Here is a 20,752-nt window from a genome sequence, read left to right on the forward strand (position 1 = left end):
GCATGCATTGCTCTCTGCACTATCCTCCAATAGCCTTTTGAGATTTGGGAGATAATAGCCTTCATCCATTTTATAGATAATAGATCATTGTGTTCCATGTTCACTACTCAAAAATATTTTCCCCTTGACTTTGGATCTGTTATCCTTTTGTATTTGAATCAGCTCATACTTGGGGGCTCATTTGATGTAACCAATACAACAATACAGCAGAAACTTCATTATGATAAATGACAGCCAAGGCCAAAGAGAGTTGTTTTGAAAATCAATGATAGTGTAGTGTGGTCTTCTGTGACCTCTGACACAAAAATAGAAGAATGGGTAGAAAATAGAAATACAAATTCAGATTCCCCATCCAGGGCAGTAATGGTGAGGCTAGCGGTGGTAAGCCAGCTTCCTTACCCTGTATGTGGAAAAGCCAAGTGAGGGTTAATAAAGAGGTAACCCTTTTTTTTCAGCGTGGCATTTGATTTTTAAAATACTGAGACACCTTAAGAGGTTTATTGAGAAGCTGAAGAATCGAGCTTAACAACTTGTGGTCATCTTGGTATACTTTGGTCTTTGAATTTAAAGACATCCCCCTGCCGTGTACCCCTGAGTATGCAGGATGGCACGATGCTGCCTTCACTAGCCTCGCTCTGGTCTGTGGTCAGTGTCCTCTCCAGACTTGGCCTCTTCTCATCTTTTTGAGTTTCCCTGTGCTCCTGCTATCAGCCTGTGGATACGTTTTCCAGCGATTCATAGTTCTAGCTCATGTTCTATATATCTGAGTTCAGTTCTTTGTATTTTTAAAAAAAACATTTTCTTTGCTCACTCTAGGTACAACTACTAGCAGCTAACATTTATTGAGGAAAACCCTGTACCTAGCATGTACTTTCCATGTAAACCTAGTCTTGACAGCTGTTTTAAGTAGATACTGGTTTTCTTATTTTGTACTATAGATGAAGAGTGAGCACGCTCAAGGACATTGATACTTGCAAGGGCCACCCGGCTCATACATGATAGAGTCCAAACAGCCCCAGGGTTTTATAGTGTAGCTTGCCAATCGTCACCCTAGGCCAGTGAAGCTAAATCCTGGCTGCACATTATATTCACCTGGAAGCTTCTAAGATGTACCCATGCCTGGGCCCCACCCCAAACCAATTAAATCAGATTTAAGTCAGAATGTTAGAATTGAAGAGACTTTTTAGATCATCCATTCTTTCCCTTTTACCTACACATTTTGAAATTTTATCACTAGGTAAGCTGAGACCCCAAATCACATAGCCATCCACTGTTAGAACCAAGACTAGAATGTAGATCTCTTGATTTTGATTCTAGAGTTCTTTGCGTACTGAGATCAAATAAGTGTTAGAATATTTACTGTGTATAAAGTCCTAGGCATCTGTATAGTCATATGTGAGTTTATCTGTATGCAGTATGTAGAAATGTGTGTGCATGTACATCTGTGTACATGTATAGACATGAATGCCTATGTGATTTTAAAAATATTATAGATACTCATTTGTGAGGCAGTATTGTGTCATGGTTGAAATCATAGGCTTTTAGGCCAGACTTCCTTGTTTGAATCTTCTCTACCTCTTAGCTGTCTGATCATGGGCAAGTTACTTCATCTTTCTGTTCTTTAGTTTCTTAGAGATAAATTGGGGGTGATAATAATAGTGCTGACTTCATGGATTAAATGAGTGAATATGTGTAGTGATGAGACAGTGTTGATACACAGGAAGTTCTCATGAGTGAGGTTATACTCAGCTCAAAAAGTCTGAAAGTCAAAAGAATGATAATAGTGATATTTTATGATCTGGTTCATCTGTATCAAATCCCTTTCTCCCAGCCTTAAAGAAATGTGTATGCCTTTCTGTAGGCCCTTAATAGGGTCTATACGCTTAGGCTTCATAGCCCACAATTTATCCGTCTCCTCGAAAACACGCTGATGTCCTAATTTACTTTCTTCTTTATCTCTGAGCTCACTATTGGACCTCATTATTTAGCGAGAACCTTATTTCTGGGCTCACTGTTACCGTTCAACATTATTAAGCAGTGACTTTCTGTGTGCTTTGTTAATAAATGTGTGGGGTGTCAGAAGTGTTACTGTGACACAGGTTGGTAGGTGGCATCAGTCACTGCCAGGTTTGTGTGTGTGTGTGTGTGTGTGTGTGTGTGCATATATATATATATATATATATATATATATATATATATATATATATAGGCCCAGTACACAAAATTCGTGCATGGGTAGGGGTCCCTAAGCCTGGCTGATGATGATCAGGGCTCATCAGGTTCCCTGACTCCTCCTTCCTTCACTCCCTCAGTGTCCCACTGCTGCAACTGGTCACCCACCATGTTCTGTGTTACCCCCTGGTGGTCAATGCACATCATAGCAAGCAATCAACCTCCTGGTCTCCTGGTGGAACTCCCAAGAAGACACTTTGCATATTAGCCTTTTATATATATAGATATATTTTACATGCAAAATGATTCTTGTCTGTTGGGGGTCCTAGGGAGTTGATAAAGCAGTATTATAGAGGAAACCTAGAATCATTTTCTCTGGGACTTTTAGTAATGATGAGAGTTTGTTGTGTGAGAAGAGTTCCATCTAGAAAACTCAAAATAGAAACTGAATTCCATCTCTGATCTCTCCAGGGTTCTAAGCATTGTTTCATGACATAGAAGAAATCTGCCACACAAACTCTAATCCAGTCACCAGCCAGGAAGAATGGGGCTAATCACAGTATTGTTAAGTACCATTTATCAAATGCCCTTAAAGGAGCTTTCTAAAAAATTCTTTCTGTTTATAAGTATTAAGGTATTCAGAAGAGTTACAGTCAAATTAAGGACACCCACTGACCTTCAAGCGAAGAGAAAAATCAGAATTTGGGGTAAGACAGTTTGTGGAAATGAAATAAAAAATCTGAGCTGAACTGGATATAGCCAGCAAGAGGAATCAGGATCACAGGAAATTACATAGGTCAACTCTAGTAACTTGAGACAGTAGAATAAGATGTCTTGAAAAATAGTTTGCCACCATAGGAGACCTAAGACTCCCAAGGATATAGTGAAGCCACCTCCTAGGAATAGCTACTGGCTGCCCAAATAGGTCCCTGGTATGATAGCCTCTGCTTTCTATGTACAGAAGTTTTATATATATATATATATATATATATATATATATATATATATATATATATATATTTTTTTTTTTTTTTACAGAGAGGAAGGGAGAGGGATAGAGAGTTAGAAACATTGATGGGAGAGAAACATCAATCATTTGCCTCTTGCACACTTCCTACTGGGAATGTGCCCACAACTAAGGTACATGCCCTTGACCGGAATCGAACTTGGGACTTTTCAGTCTGCAGGCCGGTGCTCTATCCACTGAGCCAAACCAATTAAGGCCAGAAGTTTTATCTTAAGAGTTCAGAGTTGAATGAACTCAGGATGCTAGCATATTTGACTTGAGACTGAAGAATAAAATCAATTTTCTAATTATTAAATTTTCGATTTGTAGGTGAGTTATGTGGAAAAGAAACTTAGAGATTGCTTCATCAGTGTGGATTCAGAACAAACGGTGTTAGTGATGGGATTTTAATATGTTCTCGTACTATATTCTGCTGACAATCTGATTAATCTACCCTTCACCAGAAGGACCTCACTGGGAGTTTATGACGCCTTACAACACCCACCCCACCTCTTCTCCCTGTCAGTCCTTATCATCTTCTTAACTTTTACTCTAGGCCATTATGGCTGACCATCCCTAACTGCCACTAAACATACACATGCATGTGCATAAATATACACACCCAAAGCTTTATTAAATATGTTCATACAAGTTATCTCCCATCCCCCAGTTTATTTTTACTGTGTATTTGTTAAGATTTGCTTCTTCTTTTTAAGTAAATAGTCTAGCAGGTGTCACACACATGCCTTTGTTGTTAGTTGTTGTCTGAGTATGCTGGCAGAACCCAGAAATAGTAAAATCATTAATTCAGCTGAAGAATCCAGGTATTCAAGATACTGTCTAATTGGAGTCTAGAAGATGTGAGAGGACTTTTCAGACTATTTGGAAATTAAATTTGCCTGAATTCTTCTAAATGAATTTACAGATTTCCATAATCAATGTGGCAAACATTTCTCTTTTGGGATGTAAATAATCAAACTCTGTTGCACTGTAGAGTAATATTATAAAGCACTTAGCTAATCAGATTGTGAGAGTCGCTCTAAATTTCTAACCATGTAATTTTTGCATAGAGAGAGGGTGCCTCATGCTGTGCAATTACCTGGTTTTATTAGCTATAAATTTGGTTGCTGCAAGCTGGCCTGATGGCCCAGCGCCTATGGAGAGTGAGATGACGGTGCTTAACGTGATCCTGTGCAGTTGAGTGCTCTGAAGGCATGGCAACCTCACCCGAACCACCGGGCCAGCGCTGAGGCCCTACGAGGGAGCTGATGAGGAATTGTTTCTGATGCTTCTGTGACTGACTAAAGAGAGCTCGGAATTTCCTAGGCATGCTGTAATTTTAGGATGTTCTATAAACTAGCCTTCCATTTTGTATTCAAATTAGGTTTGTAAAGGAGAGTGGGGGTGGTTTAGTGATGATAAGCAGGGCTTAGAAATCACATACGTGTGCTGAAATCCTGACTTTGCCATTTACTATGCTCTTGGGCAAGTTTTTATGTTTCTCTATGCCTAAGTAATAGTAGGCCCAAGTTTGTGGTTTGCTGTGAGGGTTTAAAGGTTTAATCTTCACAAAGTTCTTGGCCTACCTCATAGTAGGCACTCAGTAAATATCAGGTGTTATTATAGAGGAGTCTGTGAATTGGGATCTCTTTGAGAAAGGGCAGCTTTTACTTAAAAAAAAAATGTAGATGAAAGGACTTATATTTTTATTGGACTTTTTCTTTAAAGAGAGAGGGGAGAATATATATATAAAGAGTCAGAGGTAGGAAACCTAGATTCATATTTTATTACTGACATTTACTAAGCTCCTGGAAAGTGAGCTTGAACAAATCCAATCAAAGGCCTAGCTTTTTAAAATATTAAATATGATAAAAATAACTTCTTTATGAGAGTCAACTAAGATAAGTGCTTTGGCATGCTGAAGTGATGTATTGAGGGTAAAAACATAGGTAAACACAGAAGATCGAATATAACAACTACACAAAGCTAATGAAAATGAAGTGGAATACACTGTTGGGAGAGATCTGGATCTGCCCATAAGCTTGACCTCGCTGGAAATGATATGCTGACTATAAAGGAAGTGTAAGCTGTCAGAGAAAGGGATTAGCATGAGTTGAGCACCTGGCATTTGCTGGACACTGGGCTAGGATTGCTGTCCCCATTTTACAAATGAAGAGCTGGAGGCCCTGAGAGGTTCAGTAACTTCCTCAAAGTCGGCTCGCTTGTGTAATGACAGAGCCAGGCTCACGTTCCAGCCTGTTTGACTCTAGAGACTGTCCTGATACATCATGATTAATTATCTCAGTTCAGCTTACCAAATATTTATTGGGTACCCAGTCTGTGAAAAGAACTGTTAATAATACTTTTTATTTTATTAATACTGGGTACCCAGTCTGTGAAAAGAACTGTTAATAATACTTTTTATTTTAATAATACTTTTTATTTTATTTTACAGAAATGCATAGAAATTTAAAAGCATAAAAGAGTCTCGAAAATAATTTGTCCAACCAAGTCATTTACCTGGAAAACAAGGTCCAGGTGACCAGGTGGCTTCAGGGCCATCTATTTTGGAATGAGAATTTAAATTTCCACTCATGTAGTCAGTATTTAATTTAATTATATTGCTATTCAGTTTTTCAGAAGCTTATTCCTTCATTAGTTCATACTGTGGGACTGATTTATAGGCTCCCTTTAGGGGGGTTTTTCCATGTAATTTTGGCACCAAGTTACTTCTTTAACCAAATGACCTAAGTTGTTTAGTGGAAATCTGGAGTTTGGTATATGCTTCTGTCACCCAAACTAAATACAAGTTGTTTACAACCTTTTTGACTTTTTCCTACAATCACAGTGACATTTCGTTGTGGGCTGTAAAATCTCTTAGTCTTTTGATGAATTGGAAATAGCTCTCCAATCCCTGTTCTGAAATCTTCGCTATTTGTTTCATTTCCCTTTGAGCCACCCTCCCATCCTGCCAGGTTAGCCTGCCCTGAATTGGGTGTGCACTTAACTAGGCAGGAGCCCGGTTCCTGGGGGGCAGCCCAGGCTGCCCTCCGAGTGGCCACATGCGGTGAGTCTGCGGCAGCCCGCCAGGAAAACCACTGAGCAATAGGCCTCCCAGCAGTGGGGATGTTCCTAATAAATCCCACAGGGCTCCGCTCAGCTGGTCCCCGGGAGTGCACAGAATGACGGGCTTATATTTTTCTCGGTATTTCTAGCCATTTTCCTTCCAGAGGAAAGTTTTCGTGACATGAAACATCATTAGGAATATAGGCTGTTTCAAATTATAGAACCTGAATTCGCTTCATTTGTCCTTCTTTATTTCCCTGAATACCTACAGGGCAGCTTTTGAAAGAGAACCTACAGAACTGTGAGGTTTGCTGCTTGTCATGTGACCGTGTGAGTGAATGGGTCTCATTAAGCCTAAAGCGCCTCAAAGAGCATGACCTGTGCATGACACTCTGGTGATTAAATACAGGATTGAAAGTCAAGCCTACTTTTCAAGTTGTTCCTGGATGCTGCATTTTTAGGAGGAGAGGGCCTGGTTTTCCATCTTGCCATGCGTATAAGAATCAAGTTTTTCTTTTAGGAAAATGCCCTTTCCATAATACGCTTGGGGTGAAAATGCAATTAATTCAACAGCATTGTGGGTTTTTTTTTTTTTTTATCTTGGTGCATATAAATCTTTTAATTCCTCAGATTGAGCATTCAGCCTCAGTTATCTTTATAATCAGAGCCTGAAACAGAAAGCAGGGGAAGTCCTACCCGCGTCCTGCCTGTAAGAAGAGCTAGGTGTTTGGGTCTTATAGACTTGAAACACTGTTTTGGGAGTCCTTAGATCAAGAAGTTCCCTGTCCCTGATATCCTGCTATGTGCAATAGCTCTGGGCTCTGTGGTGACGAAGATAAGGGGTATGCTGTCCTGAGAAGTACAGTGGCATTGTCTTTTTAACCCGTTCTGTCCATGAGAGGCCTAGGTCAGTAGCTGTGGACTTTTATGCCAGCCTCATCCTATGAAGAAGACTGTCTTAGTTCATTTGGACTGCTCTAACAGAAGACTGAAGACAGGGAGGCATATAGACAACAAACATTACCCCTCACAGTTCTGGAGGCTGGGAAGTCTGAGATCAAGGCATTAGCAGATTTGGTTTCTGATTAGAACCTGCTTCCTGGTCCAGAGATGGCTGTCTCCTTGCTGTTTCCTCGTGTGGTGGAAGGGGTGAGAGAACAATCCTAGGTTGTTTTTTTTTTTATAAGGGCACTAATCCATTCATAGGGGCTCCACCCGCATGACGCTCACCTCCCAAAGACCTGATCACATTGGGGTTAGGTTTCAACATACCAATTTCAGAGGAACACATTCACTCTGCAGCAGGGAACCTGCTTGAAATGTAGCCCCACTCCTGAGAATTAGGGCTCCCTTCTCAGTGCGTGGTAGAGGAGCAATTGCCACTGTGGGTGGGAAACCGTGTGCTTGACAAAAGGCTGGCTTACCTGCAGAGGTGGTTTTGGAAATAAATGAGCAAATGTATTGGGTAGAAAACTGGAAATGGAAGGATTAAGCCTAAGCAATCCTCTGCATTCCGAATCTGAAAAAGTACAATGTTAAGGCAAGGGCATGCTTGGAGTATAACCAAAACAGGAAAAGGCTGTCAAGAAACTGCTCATTTAATTGCCATGGGCTGCAGACCCTGCAACAGGCAAGGTCTTCATTCTGAAAGTTTAAATCAGCAGTGAGCTGGTAAATGCAAATTTCAAATGTAGCTTCTACTGTGGTTATCTAATTGATCTACTGTCATACTTATGAGATCATAGCCTTACTAATAGAAGGACAGAATAAATGCTGGCGCAGATCTATGCCCACCAGCATTTCATTCTTCTCACTGTACTCTTCAGAGTAAACATTTGCTCATATGAGTGCCTTATAGCAATTATTTAAACACACTAATTATCATTATCATCAAATATGATTTGTTCATTTATCCTTAAATATTGTAGTATTGTATGTTTTGGGTAAATAAATCCCCTGACCTTTCTCTCTCTTGTGGTATTACACTAGACATTCTGCAAGATCAGCAAAGTAGGAAATGCTTCCATAAAGGGCACAGGCATAGAAGCAAATGTAAGGAGGGAGAGGAACATTATTTACTAAAACACTGATCCAGACACTGAGCAGGCTAAGCTCAATCCAGAGTACACTCAGTTTCCAGCGCCTGCATCTTTGATCTCAGGGCCCCTGAGAACCTTCCCGAGAATAACCCAGCTCTTGTTTCAGAGCCACGTCAGGAGAAACTCACAGCTCAGAGACTCACTAAACTAGTTTTTATATGCCTAGAAGAGTCCTGCGAATGTAAGGCAAGAGTTTCGATTCTTCCTAATTCTCTCCTAGGAAAATCAGAATTTCCGTGCAAATAAATATTTTTATATTTATACTAGAGGCCTGGTACACAAAATTGGTGCATGGGTAGGGTGTGTAGGCCTGGCTGGAGATCAGGGCCTTCTGGCTGTTAGCTGAGGCCTTCCTTCTGGTTGCCAGCTGGGGCCTTAGTTTGTTCCGTGCCGCCCCCTTGTGGCCATCACACATCATAGCAAGTGATTGAACTCCTGGTCTCCCTGTTGAACTTCCAAGGGGACAATTTGCTTGTTAGCCTTTTATATATATTGATGTTCTAGTCATACATAGTACCATATAACAATCATGTGTTACTTGTTCTAATTTTAAAATTATTTAGGCTTATTATAAAGAATTTGGAAATATACAAACCTTTAAAATCACTTAGGATCTTTCTGCTACCTAGTGATATCCACAATTAATATTTTGTTTAATTTCTTCCCGGTATCTCTTCCATATGTATAATTTTTATTTTTGCAAAATATGGGATCATATTGATATTTTAGAGACCTTACTGTCTTTGGAGAGAGCTTTTGATCTTGAATACAGTGCAGTAAGGAGGCTGCTTCCTCTGAATGACTGGATGAGCCGCTTTTCTGTCTTTTGCTATCATATTCTCATGGAAGCATTGAACCTTGGTGTCAGTGAGGACATCAGAGATCAGGAAATGGTGTTTTAAGTACCACACATACCAGATATAAATGTACTATCTCTTTTTTTTTCACTTCAGAAATTAAGCTTAATAAATGTAATTTATTTTTTACCACATCATTCCACAGTAGTTTTCTAGTATTTAGTACATTTTAAAGTGTAAAGTATGGCTTCCCTATCAAGTAAGAGCTATAAGTCAATAATCCACCTTTCTAGCCTTTATAGTGCCTTTTGCATACAGTAGGAGAGAAACAATATTTTTAAGACTTTTTATTGATTTTAGCGAGAATGGAAGGGACACACACACACACATCAATTTGTTGTTCCACTTGTTTTTATGTATTCATTGGTTGATGCAAACCTGCAACCTTGGCATATGAAGACAACTCTCTATCCAACTCAGCTACCCAACCAGGGCCAGAAATAAGACTTTTAATGATTAAATAAATAATATAAATAGATATTACTTGTATCTGTTCCATTAATAGTTAAAAACCTCTACCTTAATGTTATCATGGCCTCTCATCCAACTGGTAGAAGTTCAATCTTGCTGCAGCCTCTGAGAAGAGACATTATGCAGAAGAAATATATTTAACTATTAGAAAGAGGACTTCCAGTTCAAATAAATATGGTACCTCCCTCTTTGGTCATCCTCCTTCACAGTCAGTTATGCTGGCTTGCGAGTTGGCTTCTCTTTTGTTGCCACTTCAACCCCATTTCAGCTTTAAATTTTCATAAATTTTAAATAGAAATTTTTAAACTTTCAAGAATGCTGCTAACAACAAGAGTTTTATCAGCAATATACACTTATTGAATATATATATATATATATATATATATATATATATATATATATATATATAACTTGTAAATGTATGTAAAAGAAAATTAAATAGGGAACCTATTTCATTAGACTTTTGTAAATGTGAAATTTTATTTTTTATTTTTATACAGGCAGAAATACTCAGTGTCCTCAGTCACAGAAACATCATCCAGTTTTATGGAGTAGTTCTTGAACCTCCCAACTATGGAATCGTCACAGGTAGGAACTCCTTATTTGATTTTCCTTCCCCAATTATCTAGCTTTAGATTCCTTAATATGCTAAAATGTTTAATATTAGGTTCAGTCATGAATTGTGTGCTACTATCAGATGTCACCTTTGTTGCTATAAAGCATTAATAAAACTGATTATATCAATATAATTAAGAATGGTGTTTCCACTTCTACCCATGTTTAATTGTGCTAATTATATCTGTGTAAATGCTATTTAAATGCACTTGCAGCTGCAATACCAATATTTAAAGGTGCCGTTTAACTAAAATTTCATTTAATTAGTTGAAATGAGCGATGTTTTTGGTAACTGTGACCTTTTACAAATTAAGATTTCTTGAGCTATTCATGTTATAATTCCTTGCAAGACATTTTAATCCCATTAGAGCATTCTTTCTTCAAGGTCTCTGACATGAGAACAATATTTTTCAGGTTTGGTCATCTGGGTTGGAAATGACCTTGATCTAAATTATCACATAATTTGGAACAGCAGTTTATAACTGATGGAAATGTCCTTTCTAAAAAGGAGCACACAGAAAATTTTGCCATAAAAAACACATACAGACATATGTTTTAGATACTTTATATTCATGCTTGTACAATCCAATCAGCAGCTTTAGGTATATAATAAGTATAATGTTCAATTTTACAGTAAATAACTTTGTTCATCATGGCAGTCCTTTGCCTTGAAAGATTAGCTCTATCTTTTACTCTATTGATAAGAACTTGGATTGTCTTTATAGAAAATAACAACTAATCACACTCAATAGAATGGATTGGAATAGGTACGTTCTTATACATTATTTCATCTGATACTTAAAATAACCTTATGAGATGGGTAAAATAATTTTGTTTTACAAATAAGAGCCTAAAATTCTAACTTTAGTAACTTTCCCAAGGTCACCGTTAGTGGTAGAAATTTCTCAGATTGATCTTGTACAGGAGTTCCTCTTCTTGTGAGCAAGCTGTGGTTACACTGGTTCTTAAACTGCTGTTATTTCCATCTTTGATAGCAGGCATTTTAACATGCTTTTACTCTGATAAGTGGTATTTTTACCTGAAGTAGTGGGTATTTTTCCCCAATTAGGTATCTTTAGATCTGTGCCTAAAATGAGGTATGTGGCAGTTTTTATCTTGAGTTTATTTTTTTTTCTATTAACTTGAATACCCAATAAAGGGTCATATTGATAGTGTCTTAGCCATGCTTAACCTTGTAGATTAGACTTCTAATTTAAAACTAAACCCTGTGTCTGACCCAGTTTCCCATATTGCTCTTTATTTCCTAGTCTATTGTATTTACTTTTTACAGGTTGTGTTTACCTTATAAATCTGAACCCAGTTTTCTGATCCTCTGATGTAGCTTAAATTATTCTTATCTAATAGATGCTAGTATGATACTCCAAAGAGGTTAGAAACTCTGCTTTTGTTTTGTGCCCTTCATGCTTAGTGCTTTTGAGAATAAGATTTTTAACTCAGTGGACTACTCAGGAAGTTTTATAGTTTCTTTTGAGATGAGGATGAAGAGTAGAAAGGAAAAAAAAAAGACTTGGGTCATGATGTGAATCCTTTTTCCAAGAGTTTACACTCAGTCCCTAGGAGGATATGGAACAGTCATTTTTAGATAGCATGTCAAACTGTCTTCTCATCCAAAAGAGGGAGAAAGAATCCAAGTAATTGGAGGAGTATGTTTGATTATATTTAGTGGTGTGTGTTTTTTAATAGACTAGCCAGTCCTTTATTTCATGACCCTTCTAATATTTTCTACTTATACCTATTCCTACCCAAAATCTTTGGTTATCAGTGACTAGTTCTTTTTAGATCTATACTTGTTTACCTGTAAAGCTAGTAACATTAAATATTAACATTAATCATTTCTTTAAAACAACACAAGTTTCAAAACTGTGAGATAATTGTAAGTTGTGTGTTTATCGCTCTTTTATTGACCTATGAGGTTGATTATTAAAGATACCTCTTAGCCAAATTTTGATGTCTTTAAATGTACTAATTTATCTTTGCTTTTAAAGATGCTAGTTTAAATTGTTTGTTCACAAGTATCTACCAAAACAATATATGAACTTTTCAACCAACCTTCTGCAGCATTAGGATCTAGCCATACTAAGTGCATGGGTAGAAGTTAACTGAGCCAAGTTTGAGAAACTAGATGGGTTGGGAGATGATAGCACCAACCTTGCCTCTTTAAATTAACACATTGAATTCAACATACAAAAATGTCAAAGCATCAATTTTCAGAGAACTAGAAGAGACTTTAAAGAATTAAAGGAAAGTATGAAAACAATGAACCACCCAATTGGGAATCTCATCAAATAGATAGAAATGTTTTTAAAAGTACCCAGTGAAAATTTTGGAGTTTAAAAAGACAATAATTGAAATTTACAATTCTCTAGAATTGACTTAGCATAATCGAAATAGGAGAAAAAAATCAGCGAACTTTAAACTACGTCAATGGAAATTATTTAATCTGAAAAATAAAAATTTTGAAGACAAACTAACAGAACCTTAAAGACCTTTGGGACAACATCAGATATACCAATTAATGTATAAAGCAAAGAAGGAAGAGAAGAATGGTATAAAAATAAAAAAATAGATGACTACTTGATGAAATAATGGCCAAAAAAAATCCCAAATTTGATAAAATGCATTCCTCTACATACTTGAACGAACTCTAAGTAGGATAAAGGCAAAAGAACATCATAGTCAAACTGTTGATAGAATCCAAGTGAAAATTCTTGAAAGCAGCAAGAAAAAATGTCTCATGTACAAGGGAATGACAATATGATTAATGACTAACTTCTCATCTACAACAATAGAGGCCAAAAGGCAGAAAACATTTAAAGTGCTAAAAGAAAAAACTATCCATAAAAATTATGTTTTAAACATGAAATCAAAATAAATACATTCTTGGATAAATAAAGAATGAAAGAATCTGTTGCTAGCAATCCTGCCTTACAAGAAAAGTTAAACTTACTATATGACCCAGAATTCCATTCCTAGGAAACTACCCAAGAGAAATGAAAATATATTTCCACACAAAGACATTTATGAAAATTTTCTTAGCAGCATTATTCATAATAGCCAAAAGCTGGGAACAGTACAAATACCTATTGAGTAAACCAAATGTAAATCCATACAATGGAATATTATTCAGCAATAAAAAAGAATGAAGTGCTGATACGTGCTACAGTATGAATGAACCTTTTAAACATTATGTGTTTATAATGTTTATAAACACAGAGAAAGACACAAAGCCCTTATATTGTAGACTCCATTATATGAAATATCTAGAAAAAAGGCATAGAGAAAGCAAATAATGAGAGTGGTAAATACTGTAAATGGGCACAGGGAACTGTTTAGGATGATGGAAAGGTTATAAAAATTGGATGTAGTTGTGATTGCTCAACTATATAAATTTACTGAAAATTATCAAATTGTACACTTAGAGGGAGTGAACTTTATGGTATGTAATTTATACCTCAGAGGCATTTTTAAAGGTATCTCACTTTCTTGGCCATTTGTGCTAAATTTTAAGGGCTGGTCTAAATTTTGGCACAGCAAGGTTGATTTATTTACATTGTCATATAAACTCTGACTTGTGTTTAGTCTTATCTATCTTATAAGAATAGCCATTTTAAAAGAAATACCTATTTACATGTCTGCCTTTGCTTCCAGTACATTCTTCCAATACACTTTTGTGTTTCTGAGTTCTATTTAAATGACTTGATTTTATCCTTGGCTGAAGACTGACTATTCATTCTGCTAGTGCTTGTCTTGGACAGTTTTCTTTCCAGGATAAGACTAACTTTTAGAAACCACTTTTAGAAAAGTATATTTTTATACTTTTAGAAAACACTTTTAGAAAAGTATATTTTTATGTACTTTTGATATCTTTTGTTAAGTTTTTTAATACATCTTCCCAATGAAAATATAAATGTTTATGATATGTCCCTTATTTTTACTTACATACTTATCTTTCCATTAAAAACAGAATATGCTTCCCTGGGATCACTGTATGATTACATTAACAGTAACAGAAGTGAAGAGATGGACATGGAACATATTATGACCTGGGCCACCGATGTAGCCAAAGGTAATCCTAATCCTTCATGAATTCTTGCAGAATCGGTGGATGTTCCATCCTGACATAGTGACTTAAGTCAGAAGATTTGTTATTCTACGTTTTTTATAAGTTTTTTTTTTTCAGACCAAAGTAGCAAGAATTCAACTTACTGTATAGGTAATATTTTAGGTCATTGCCTTTTCACTCATGCATTCCTTTTCTCTCTTTTCACTTTTTACTTTATTTCTTTCCCTAAAACCAAGTCCCCACAAAATCAGTGTCCCCAGAACAGCCATTTTTACCACAGTTTTTACCAATGTAATCGATGAGCTTGCTTGACAAATTAAGTGGAAAGATCATAATCCTGTTATTGTTCTGCAAGTCTCTACTTAGATTCAGTATGCAGAAAACATGATTTATTGTAGGATTAGTTCTACTCATTTTGTATACATAGTAATATACTAAAAATAGTAACCACTTGCAAAAAATTGTGATTTGTGCTGCCATGTACAAGCAATTCAGATTTTATTTCATATTTAATGTAAACTTGGAAATCACCCTTGGAAATTATATATTTTTAATGCACAAGATCCCTAAACAAGGTGCCCAGTTCTTTTTCCCTCATAAATTCTTACATAGACTAATGCTTTCTGAAGCAATTTAAATTCCATTTATTTTTATCTTTTTTTTCCATTTTCCCAACTGAACATTTCTGAGTTTTATTTATAACTGTCAAAGTTGCTTTGGAAACAACATAATCTAAATAATGAACACTGATAGTTATATTTGTATTCTAACAACCTCTAGAAAACCTATTACTGGGACAATTAACTCCTTTGAGTTTTGCTACTCCAGATTCTATAAGCTCGGAAGTCCTACAGTGACTTCCAAAAGTAACAATAGCCTTTCCTTTGGGGAATTATCTTTTTTGTTTTAAGTTTCATCACCACCTGCCAAATTCTTCAAATTAAGAAAGTGGGGGGGGGGGAATTTTTTTTAAGTTTCATGCTAAATGCTGCTGCTAAATGATATTTCATTAAGTTATAAAAACAATAAGCTTTATGTTTAGGATTGTGTACTTAAGGCTTTGGCTGTGTTAATTAATTTAATTGTGTTTTCATGCATCAGGCACCTCAGATCAGCCTTAAAATTTCACATTCTTCAAGACATTTTCACGTAGCATCACAGTCACTTCTCTGCATGTCAGTAGTATCCAGGGACCACCTGTTTATAAGCAGGGTTATTATTACTGGGAATTGCCTGAAGCACTGTGAGAATGCATTGACATGAATGTAAGTACATATATAGGCAGTCCTTGACTTAAAGCACTTCACCTTACAGACATTTGTATTTAGGGGTATGCTCAGCCTATATCATTACTAACTAGAGGCCCAGTGCACAAAATCATGCATGGGTAGAGTCTCTAGGCCTCACCTGCAATCAGGGCCATCTTCTGCCTGCTCACCAGTTCCCAGTCCTGCCCCCGCTGCCTCCACACACTCCGGTTCCTATTGGCCTGGCAATTGATCAGAGCATGGGGGCTAGTGGGGGGGACCAAGAGGTTGGTGTTCTGCCCACTTGCCAGTCCCCAGTCCCACCCTGCCACCACCTACTCAGGTTCCCCATGGTTCCTGTTGGACATCCAGCGATCAGAGCTGTGGGCTAGGGGAGAGGGACCGAGAGGTGGTCAATGCATCTCATAGTGACTGGTTGATCCGTCATTCTGGTCGTTATGCTGTTACTGTCGCTGGCCTTTTATTATATAGGATGGCACTTAGAGTGGACAGACAGCCTATAAGCTAGCTGATATCAGTCACTCTGGTTCCTGCTGTGCACACTCTACTTAAGCTTGGTTGGCTCCCAGCCTGTAAACCTCGTCTCTCCTGGCCCCTTCCCCTGCATAGTTCCTGTCTGAGGGGCAGTCCCTTGGCTCCAGATCACCTGTCATTCCTGGGTTTTCTCAGGACTCCGGGCACTCTATATCAGGGGACAAAGAGGAGAAGAAACAGGACTTAGTAGCAAATTGGAACTAGAGGCAAAGAACAGGGATGGAGAGAATTGGAGTGGATCATGGGACAGGGTCCAAAACTACAAAGTAATAAGATCACATTTTCGTGGCTGGTGAATCCTGAGTTCTAATGTGCTTGGCCAACGCTTAGTAGAATGAGGCAGAGAAGACAGTTGTTTGTTTACAGTTACAAGTCATACTTCCTATTTAAGATGGTCTATAAAAGGAAGAAGAAGTCAGTGCTATTGGAATGACTTCAGATCTCTCCGGTAAAGCTGTATGTCGAAGTTGGAGATTAAATAGGAAGGCTTGATTTGCACTTATTCCATTACAAATTCAGCTATGTACCTTTCAGTCTGACCAAGATTGAAGGCACTATAGTAACAAGATGCTGAAAAATCAAAGAATGAATAATTCATTTTAAGCAAGAGTTGGTTCATGCATTTTGACATAGGCACTGCACCATTACTGCAGAGAGAATGCCTCCAAAACCAAAAAGGTTCTCTTCTTTTGGGGTGGAGAGAGGAATGGAGGAGGGCAAGCCAGCAAGTATATCTGAAATTTTTGCAATTCAATGAGCATTGTGTAAGAGGAACAATTAAAGCAGATAAACCTGCATCCAGTTTCAAAATGGTCATCATTGATTCCAAATCTCTTCCAAATGACACCAGTCACATCTTTTTTAGGAAACCCTGAGTCTTAAACAGATGAAGGTATTTTCAGCCTTCTTAATTGTTTACAATAAAAATAAGGCAGAATTACAGACGGCACTATAAAAACAAATTAAATAGATTACTACCATGTTTGTGAACACTAAATGTTCTGTGTGTGCTGTGTATTATACACAATAATTTATGCAACTTCTTTTCATAGTATCTGCCATGAGGAGAAAAGTGCCAATGTTTAAAGCTTTGGTACTTGAGTGTTGTTGTTTTTGAAATCCTTACTTGTCACAAGTGTAGGAACTGTCTACTTATACCTCTAATAATAATTAAACCAGTTCTACCTGAAAACAGAAATTCAGGAATTTGATTCTTAAAGCAAGAGAGAGAGAACTATGAAATACAGTCATAAAAATTATTAAAAGTTACCCAAGTTGTAGCTATTGAATTTTCACAGTTTGTAGTATGCAGAACTTCATGTTAGATTTCCTTTATTCCAATTATATTGTGTTTAGGATCATTTAAATCAGTAATACTTTTTTGTTAAGTTGACTCTTTTCAGGAATGTCTTTATATGGCAGGAATTTAAATTCTCTTATATTCTTTGTTCTTTCATGATTCTTCAATATGTAATAATCAGATTAGTAGAAATATTATAGATTATTTTTACAATTAACCTTTATAAAATTGAACTTCTCTGTGTATTTAAAAAAGAACCAAAGCCTATTATGTTTAACGGATAATTTATTTCAAAAAGGAGCCTGTCTGGTTTGGAAAGGGGAGGAGCTATTTCTTCTATTACTTAGAAAAGACAAAGTGAGAGATAAAAGGAGGGGAAATTTTCCATAGAAAATGTTCTTTATCTTTATTCTAATGGAGTAGACAATACATAAATACAAAAAAGAAAAAGAGTCTAACACTACTAAAGGGGTGAGTGTGAAATATGTGTCTTTCAAAGTATAATTTTTTATTCAAAATAATAAAACTCTATTTAATTTCTGTGGATCCAATTTACTAAAGTAACGTGATTTATATTCTAAACATGTTGAAGAATTTGGAGTGCCTATAAATATAGATTATCTCAAAGTTTTATTCTTGTAAGAAGGATAAAATATTTTTTAACTACTATATATTTTTTTCTATCTGAGGATCATAAAATCCTTCAGCAACCACAGCTGAGGAATCTAGCCAGTTCCCCCACCCCTACCACCACCCTCACCCCCACCCCACACACAGCCCCACCTCCACTCCCAGGGTCTCACTGGAATGAGCACTGGGAAAATAAGCCAAGCTGCAACTAACTGGGTGACCGGAGACATCCAAACGAAAACAGAACACCTCGGTCAGAACTTACCGATTTAGAAGGCAGTGGAATACCTTAGTCATTGGAACAATTCTTCCAGTTGTAACTGTGCTATTTTCGTGCAGACTCCAGAAAATAAGGTGCCCTTATTAGGTATTGTAAGAAGCTAACTTTACCCACAATCAAATTCCAACTTCCAAGAGATCAAAGACATATGTCTTCCTTCCGTAGACACATCTTGTCTCTATTTTATCAGGCCTAATGTAGATTTGTCTTCCCTCTATTTTATTGAATCCTTTGCAAAATGTGAATGTTACTGCTGATGTTTAAAATAGAAAGGTAATATTGATACAGTTGTTGAAAAACAGTATTAATGAACCTTTCTTCCCTCTGTATAAAAAGGAATGCACTATTTACATATGGAAGCTCCTGTCAAGGTGATTCACAGAGATCTCAAATCAAGAAACGGTAAATGTTTTTATTTTACCTATTGTATTTCAAAATACATGCACCTGTGTATAGAAATAAGAATCATACTTTTTATATCTTTTGCAACCTGCTGTTTTGACTAACCACTGATACCATGAAAATCTTTTCCACTCTTAATAAATATCAAACTTCTCCATATTATTTGAAGAGGTTACATAGTATTTCACTGTATGAATAGTGCATGGTGGATATGTGGGTTGTTTACATTTTTTTCTGTGACAAAAAACATGTTGAGCTTAATACTTTTCAGCAAAATTTTTCAACACATCCTTAATTATTTTTTTAGAATCGTGTTCTGAAAAGAGCTATTGCTGGATCAAAGCACCAAGACGTGTATTTCTAGTCTCCTATTTTTAGATGGTTCTCTGTACTAGTGGTTCTGAGTTTTGTCCTTGTTATATTCTGAATTATTTGGTGTAAATCTTATATGGCAGTCATGTTACCTGGAGTAGTGCCCAAAAGTGATCAGCACATGTAGGAGTTTAGAAATTAAAGCCTTACTCTTTCTTTCTTCTCTCCTTCAGAACTTTCTAAAGTTTATTTATGATCCAGTAATATGGAGAGAGAGTGTTTTAAAATGACTTGCAGGGTCAGGCGTAAGTTACCTTCAAGTAGGAGTGGAACAGAATGGTTCTTCCATCACGTCACTTGAAAGTTAATGGAAAAAGGCAGCGGGATTATATCACAAGCCAGCACTAGCTGAAGTAGACATCAGTGTTTGCTACTTGCAAAAAGCACCTTGCTATCCATTCAATTACATGTTTTAGTTGAGTTTTTTTTTTTTTTTTTTTTTTTTCATGCTTTCTACGTGATTCTTTTAAGTAAGCAGGAAGAGAACTCTTTAGTTTTAGGAACACTTTAAATCACTGCCATTAAAATGGGTGTATACTAATAGTGCCATCCTTAGAATGGGCAGTTATGGTAAGTGGAGGGAGAGGAGCAGGGAATTGAACCTCTACCCTTGCTCCTATCCCAGACCTGGGAGGTTTCCGGGGGTGGAGAAAGGGGTGTTGTTGGCAGCTGCCACTCATCCAGCTGGACCACCGGGTTGGCCCTGCCAGTGGGCTGTGGCTCATGGTCCTGCCCTTCTTCTAGGTTATCACTTATCCTCTGGCTCTCCTGAGACCTCAAGTTCAGGCGCGAAACACTTTTGACTTATAGCCAGCTAGCAGGAAGACATTAAAAATAATCTAGAATCTTGTAGGAACTACTAGAGTTTTATGGCTTTAAAATTTTTAGTTCTACTCAGAATTTCTCTCTAAGCAAGTTATTTGATTTCTCTCCTTTCAATCTGCTTTGTCTCTATATCATGAACATCTCAGGAGAAGAGAATGATTAAATTATGGGTGTGTTTTCTTCATGCTGTCACCATGAAAACTAAATAACAATGGAGAATGTCCCCATTTCTTAAAACTACAATTTGTATAGTTATTTGATGGGAAAACACATACACATTGAAACAATATAGACCTATTTTAACTTCTTTTTTCCTGGAAGAGGGAATAACAAAACTTTTATTTTCTGTATTATAAGTTTTTATAATCTTAGATATTTAAAAATGAGTACTTTCAATATTATAATAAGAAAAAAGTAATAGAGGGATTTTAAAATAACTGAATATAGTATTATCAATATTTACATTTTTATCTGAAGTAGTTTATACCCTTAGCCTATTTATATATATTAGATCATGCAAAGATTACCCCAACCCATCCCCCAGTTATCAAGGTCATTAGGAACAGCCAATAAGTACTGATCATCTACCATGTTCAAGACACTGCATGGCTTACAAAAAAAAAAAAAAAAAAAAAAATGCCAAAAGCATTTCATTCTTCAGGGTCCTTGTCCTCTCCCTCTTAAAAAAAAAAAAAAAAAAAAAAAAAAAAAAAAAAAAAAAAAAAAAAAATTTTAATTGATTTCAGAGAAGAAGGGAGAAGGAGAGATAGC

General features: G+C 36.7%; 1 protein-coding gene across 4 annotated transcripts in view; it reads left to right on the plus strand.

Moving 5' to 3' along the window:
* MAP3K20 (mitogen-activated protein kinase kinase kinase 20) overlaps positions 1–20,752 on the plus strand; it is a 136,006-nt gene that overhangs the window by 46,224 nt on the left and 69,030 nt on the right. For all 4 annotated transcript variants that reach the window (XM_084892870.1, XM_084892868.1, XM_084892871.1 and 1 more), the window contains exons 3-5: positions 10,172–10,259; positions 14,272–14,373; positions 18,719–18,784. In XM_084892870.1, the coding sequence (XP_084748996.1) occupies positions 10,172–10,259; positions 14,272–14,373; positions 18,719–18,784 (256 nt within the window). The remainder of the gene's footprint in view (positions 1–10,171; positions 10,260–14,271; positions 14,374–18,718; positions 18,785–20,752) is intronic.

This window comes from Pipistrellus hanaki (assembly GCF_964339955.1).
Source record: "Pipistrellus hanaki genome assembly, chromosome: 8".
Lineage (NCBI taxonomy): Eukaryota > Metazoa > Chordata > Mammalia > Chiroptera > Vespertilionidae > Pipistrellus > Pipistrellus hanaki.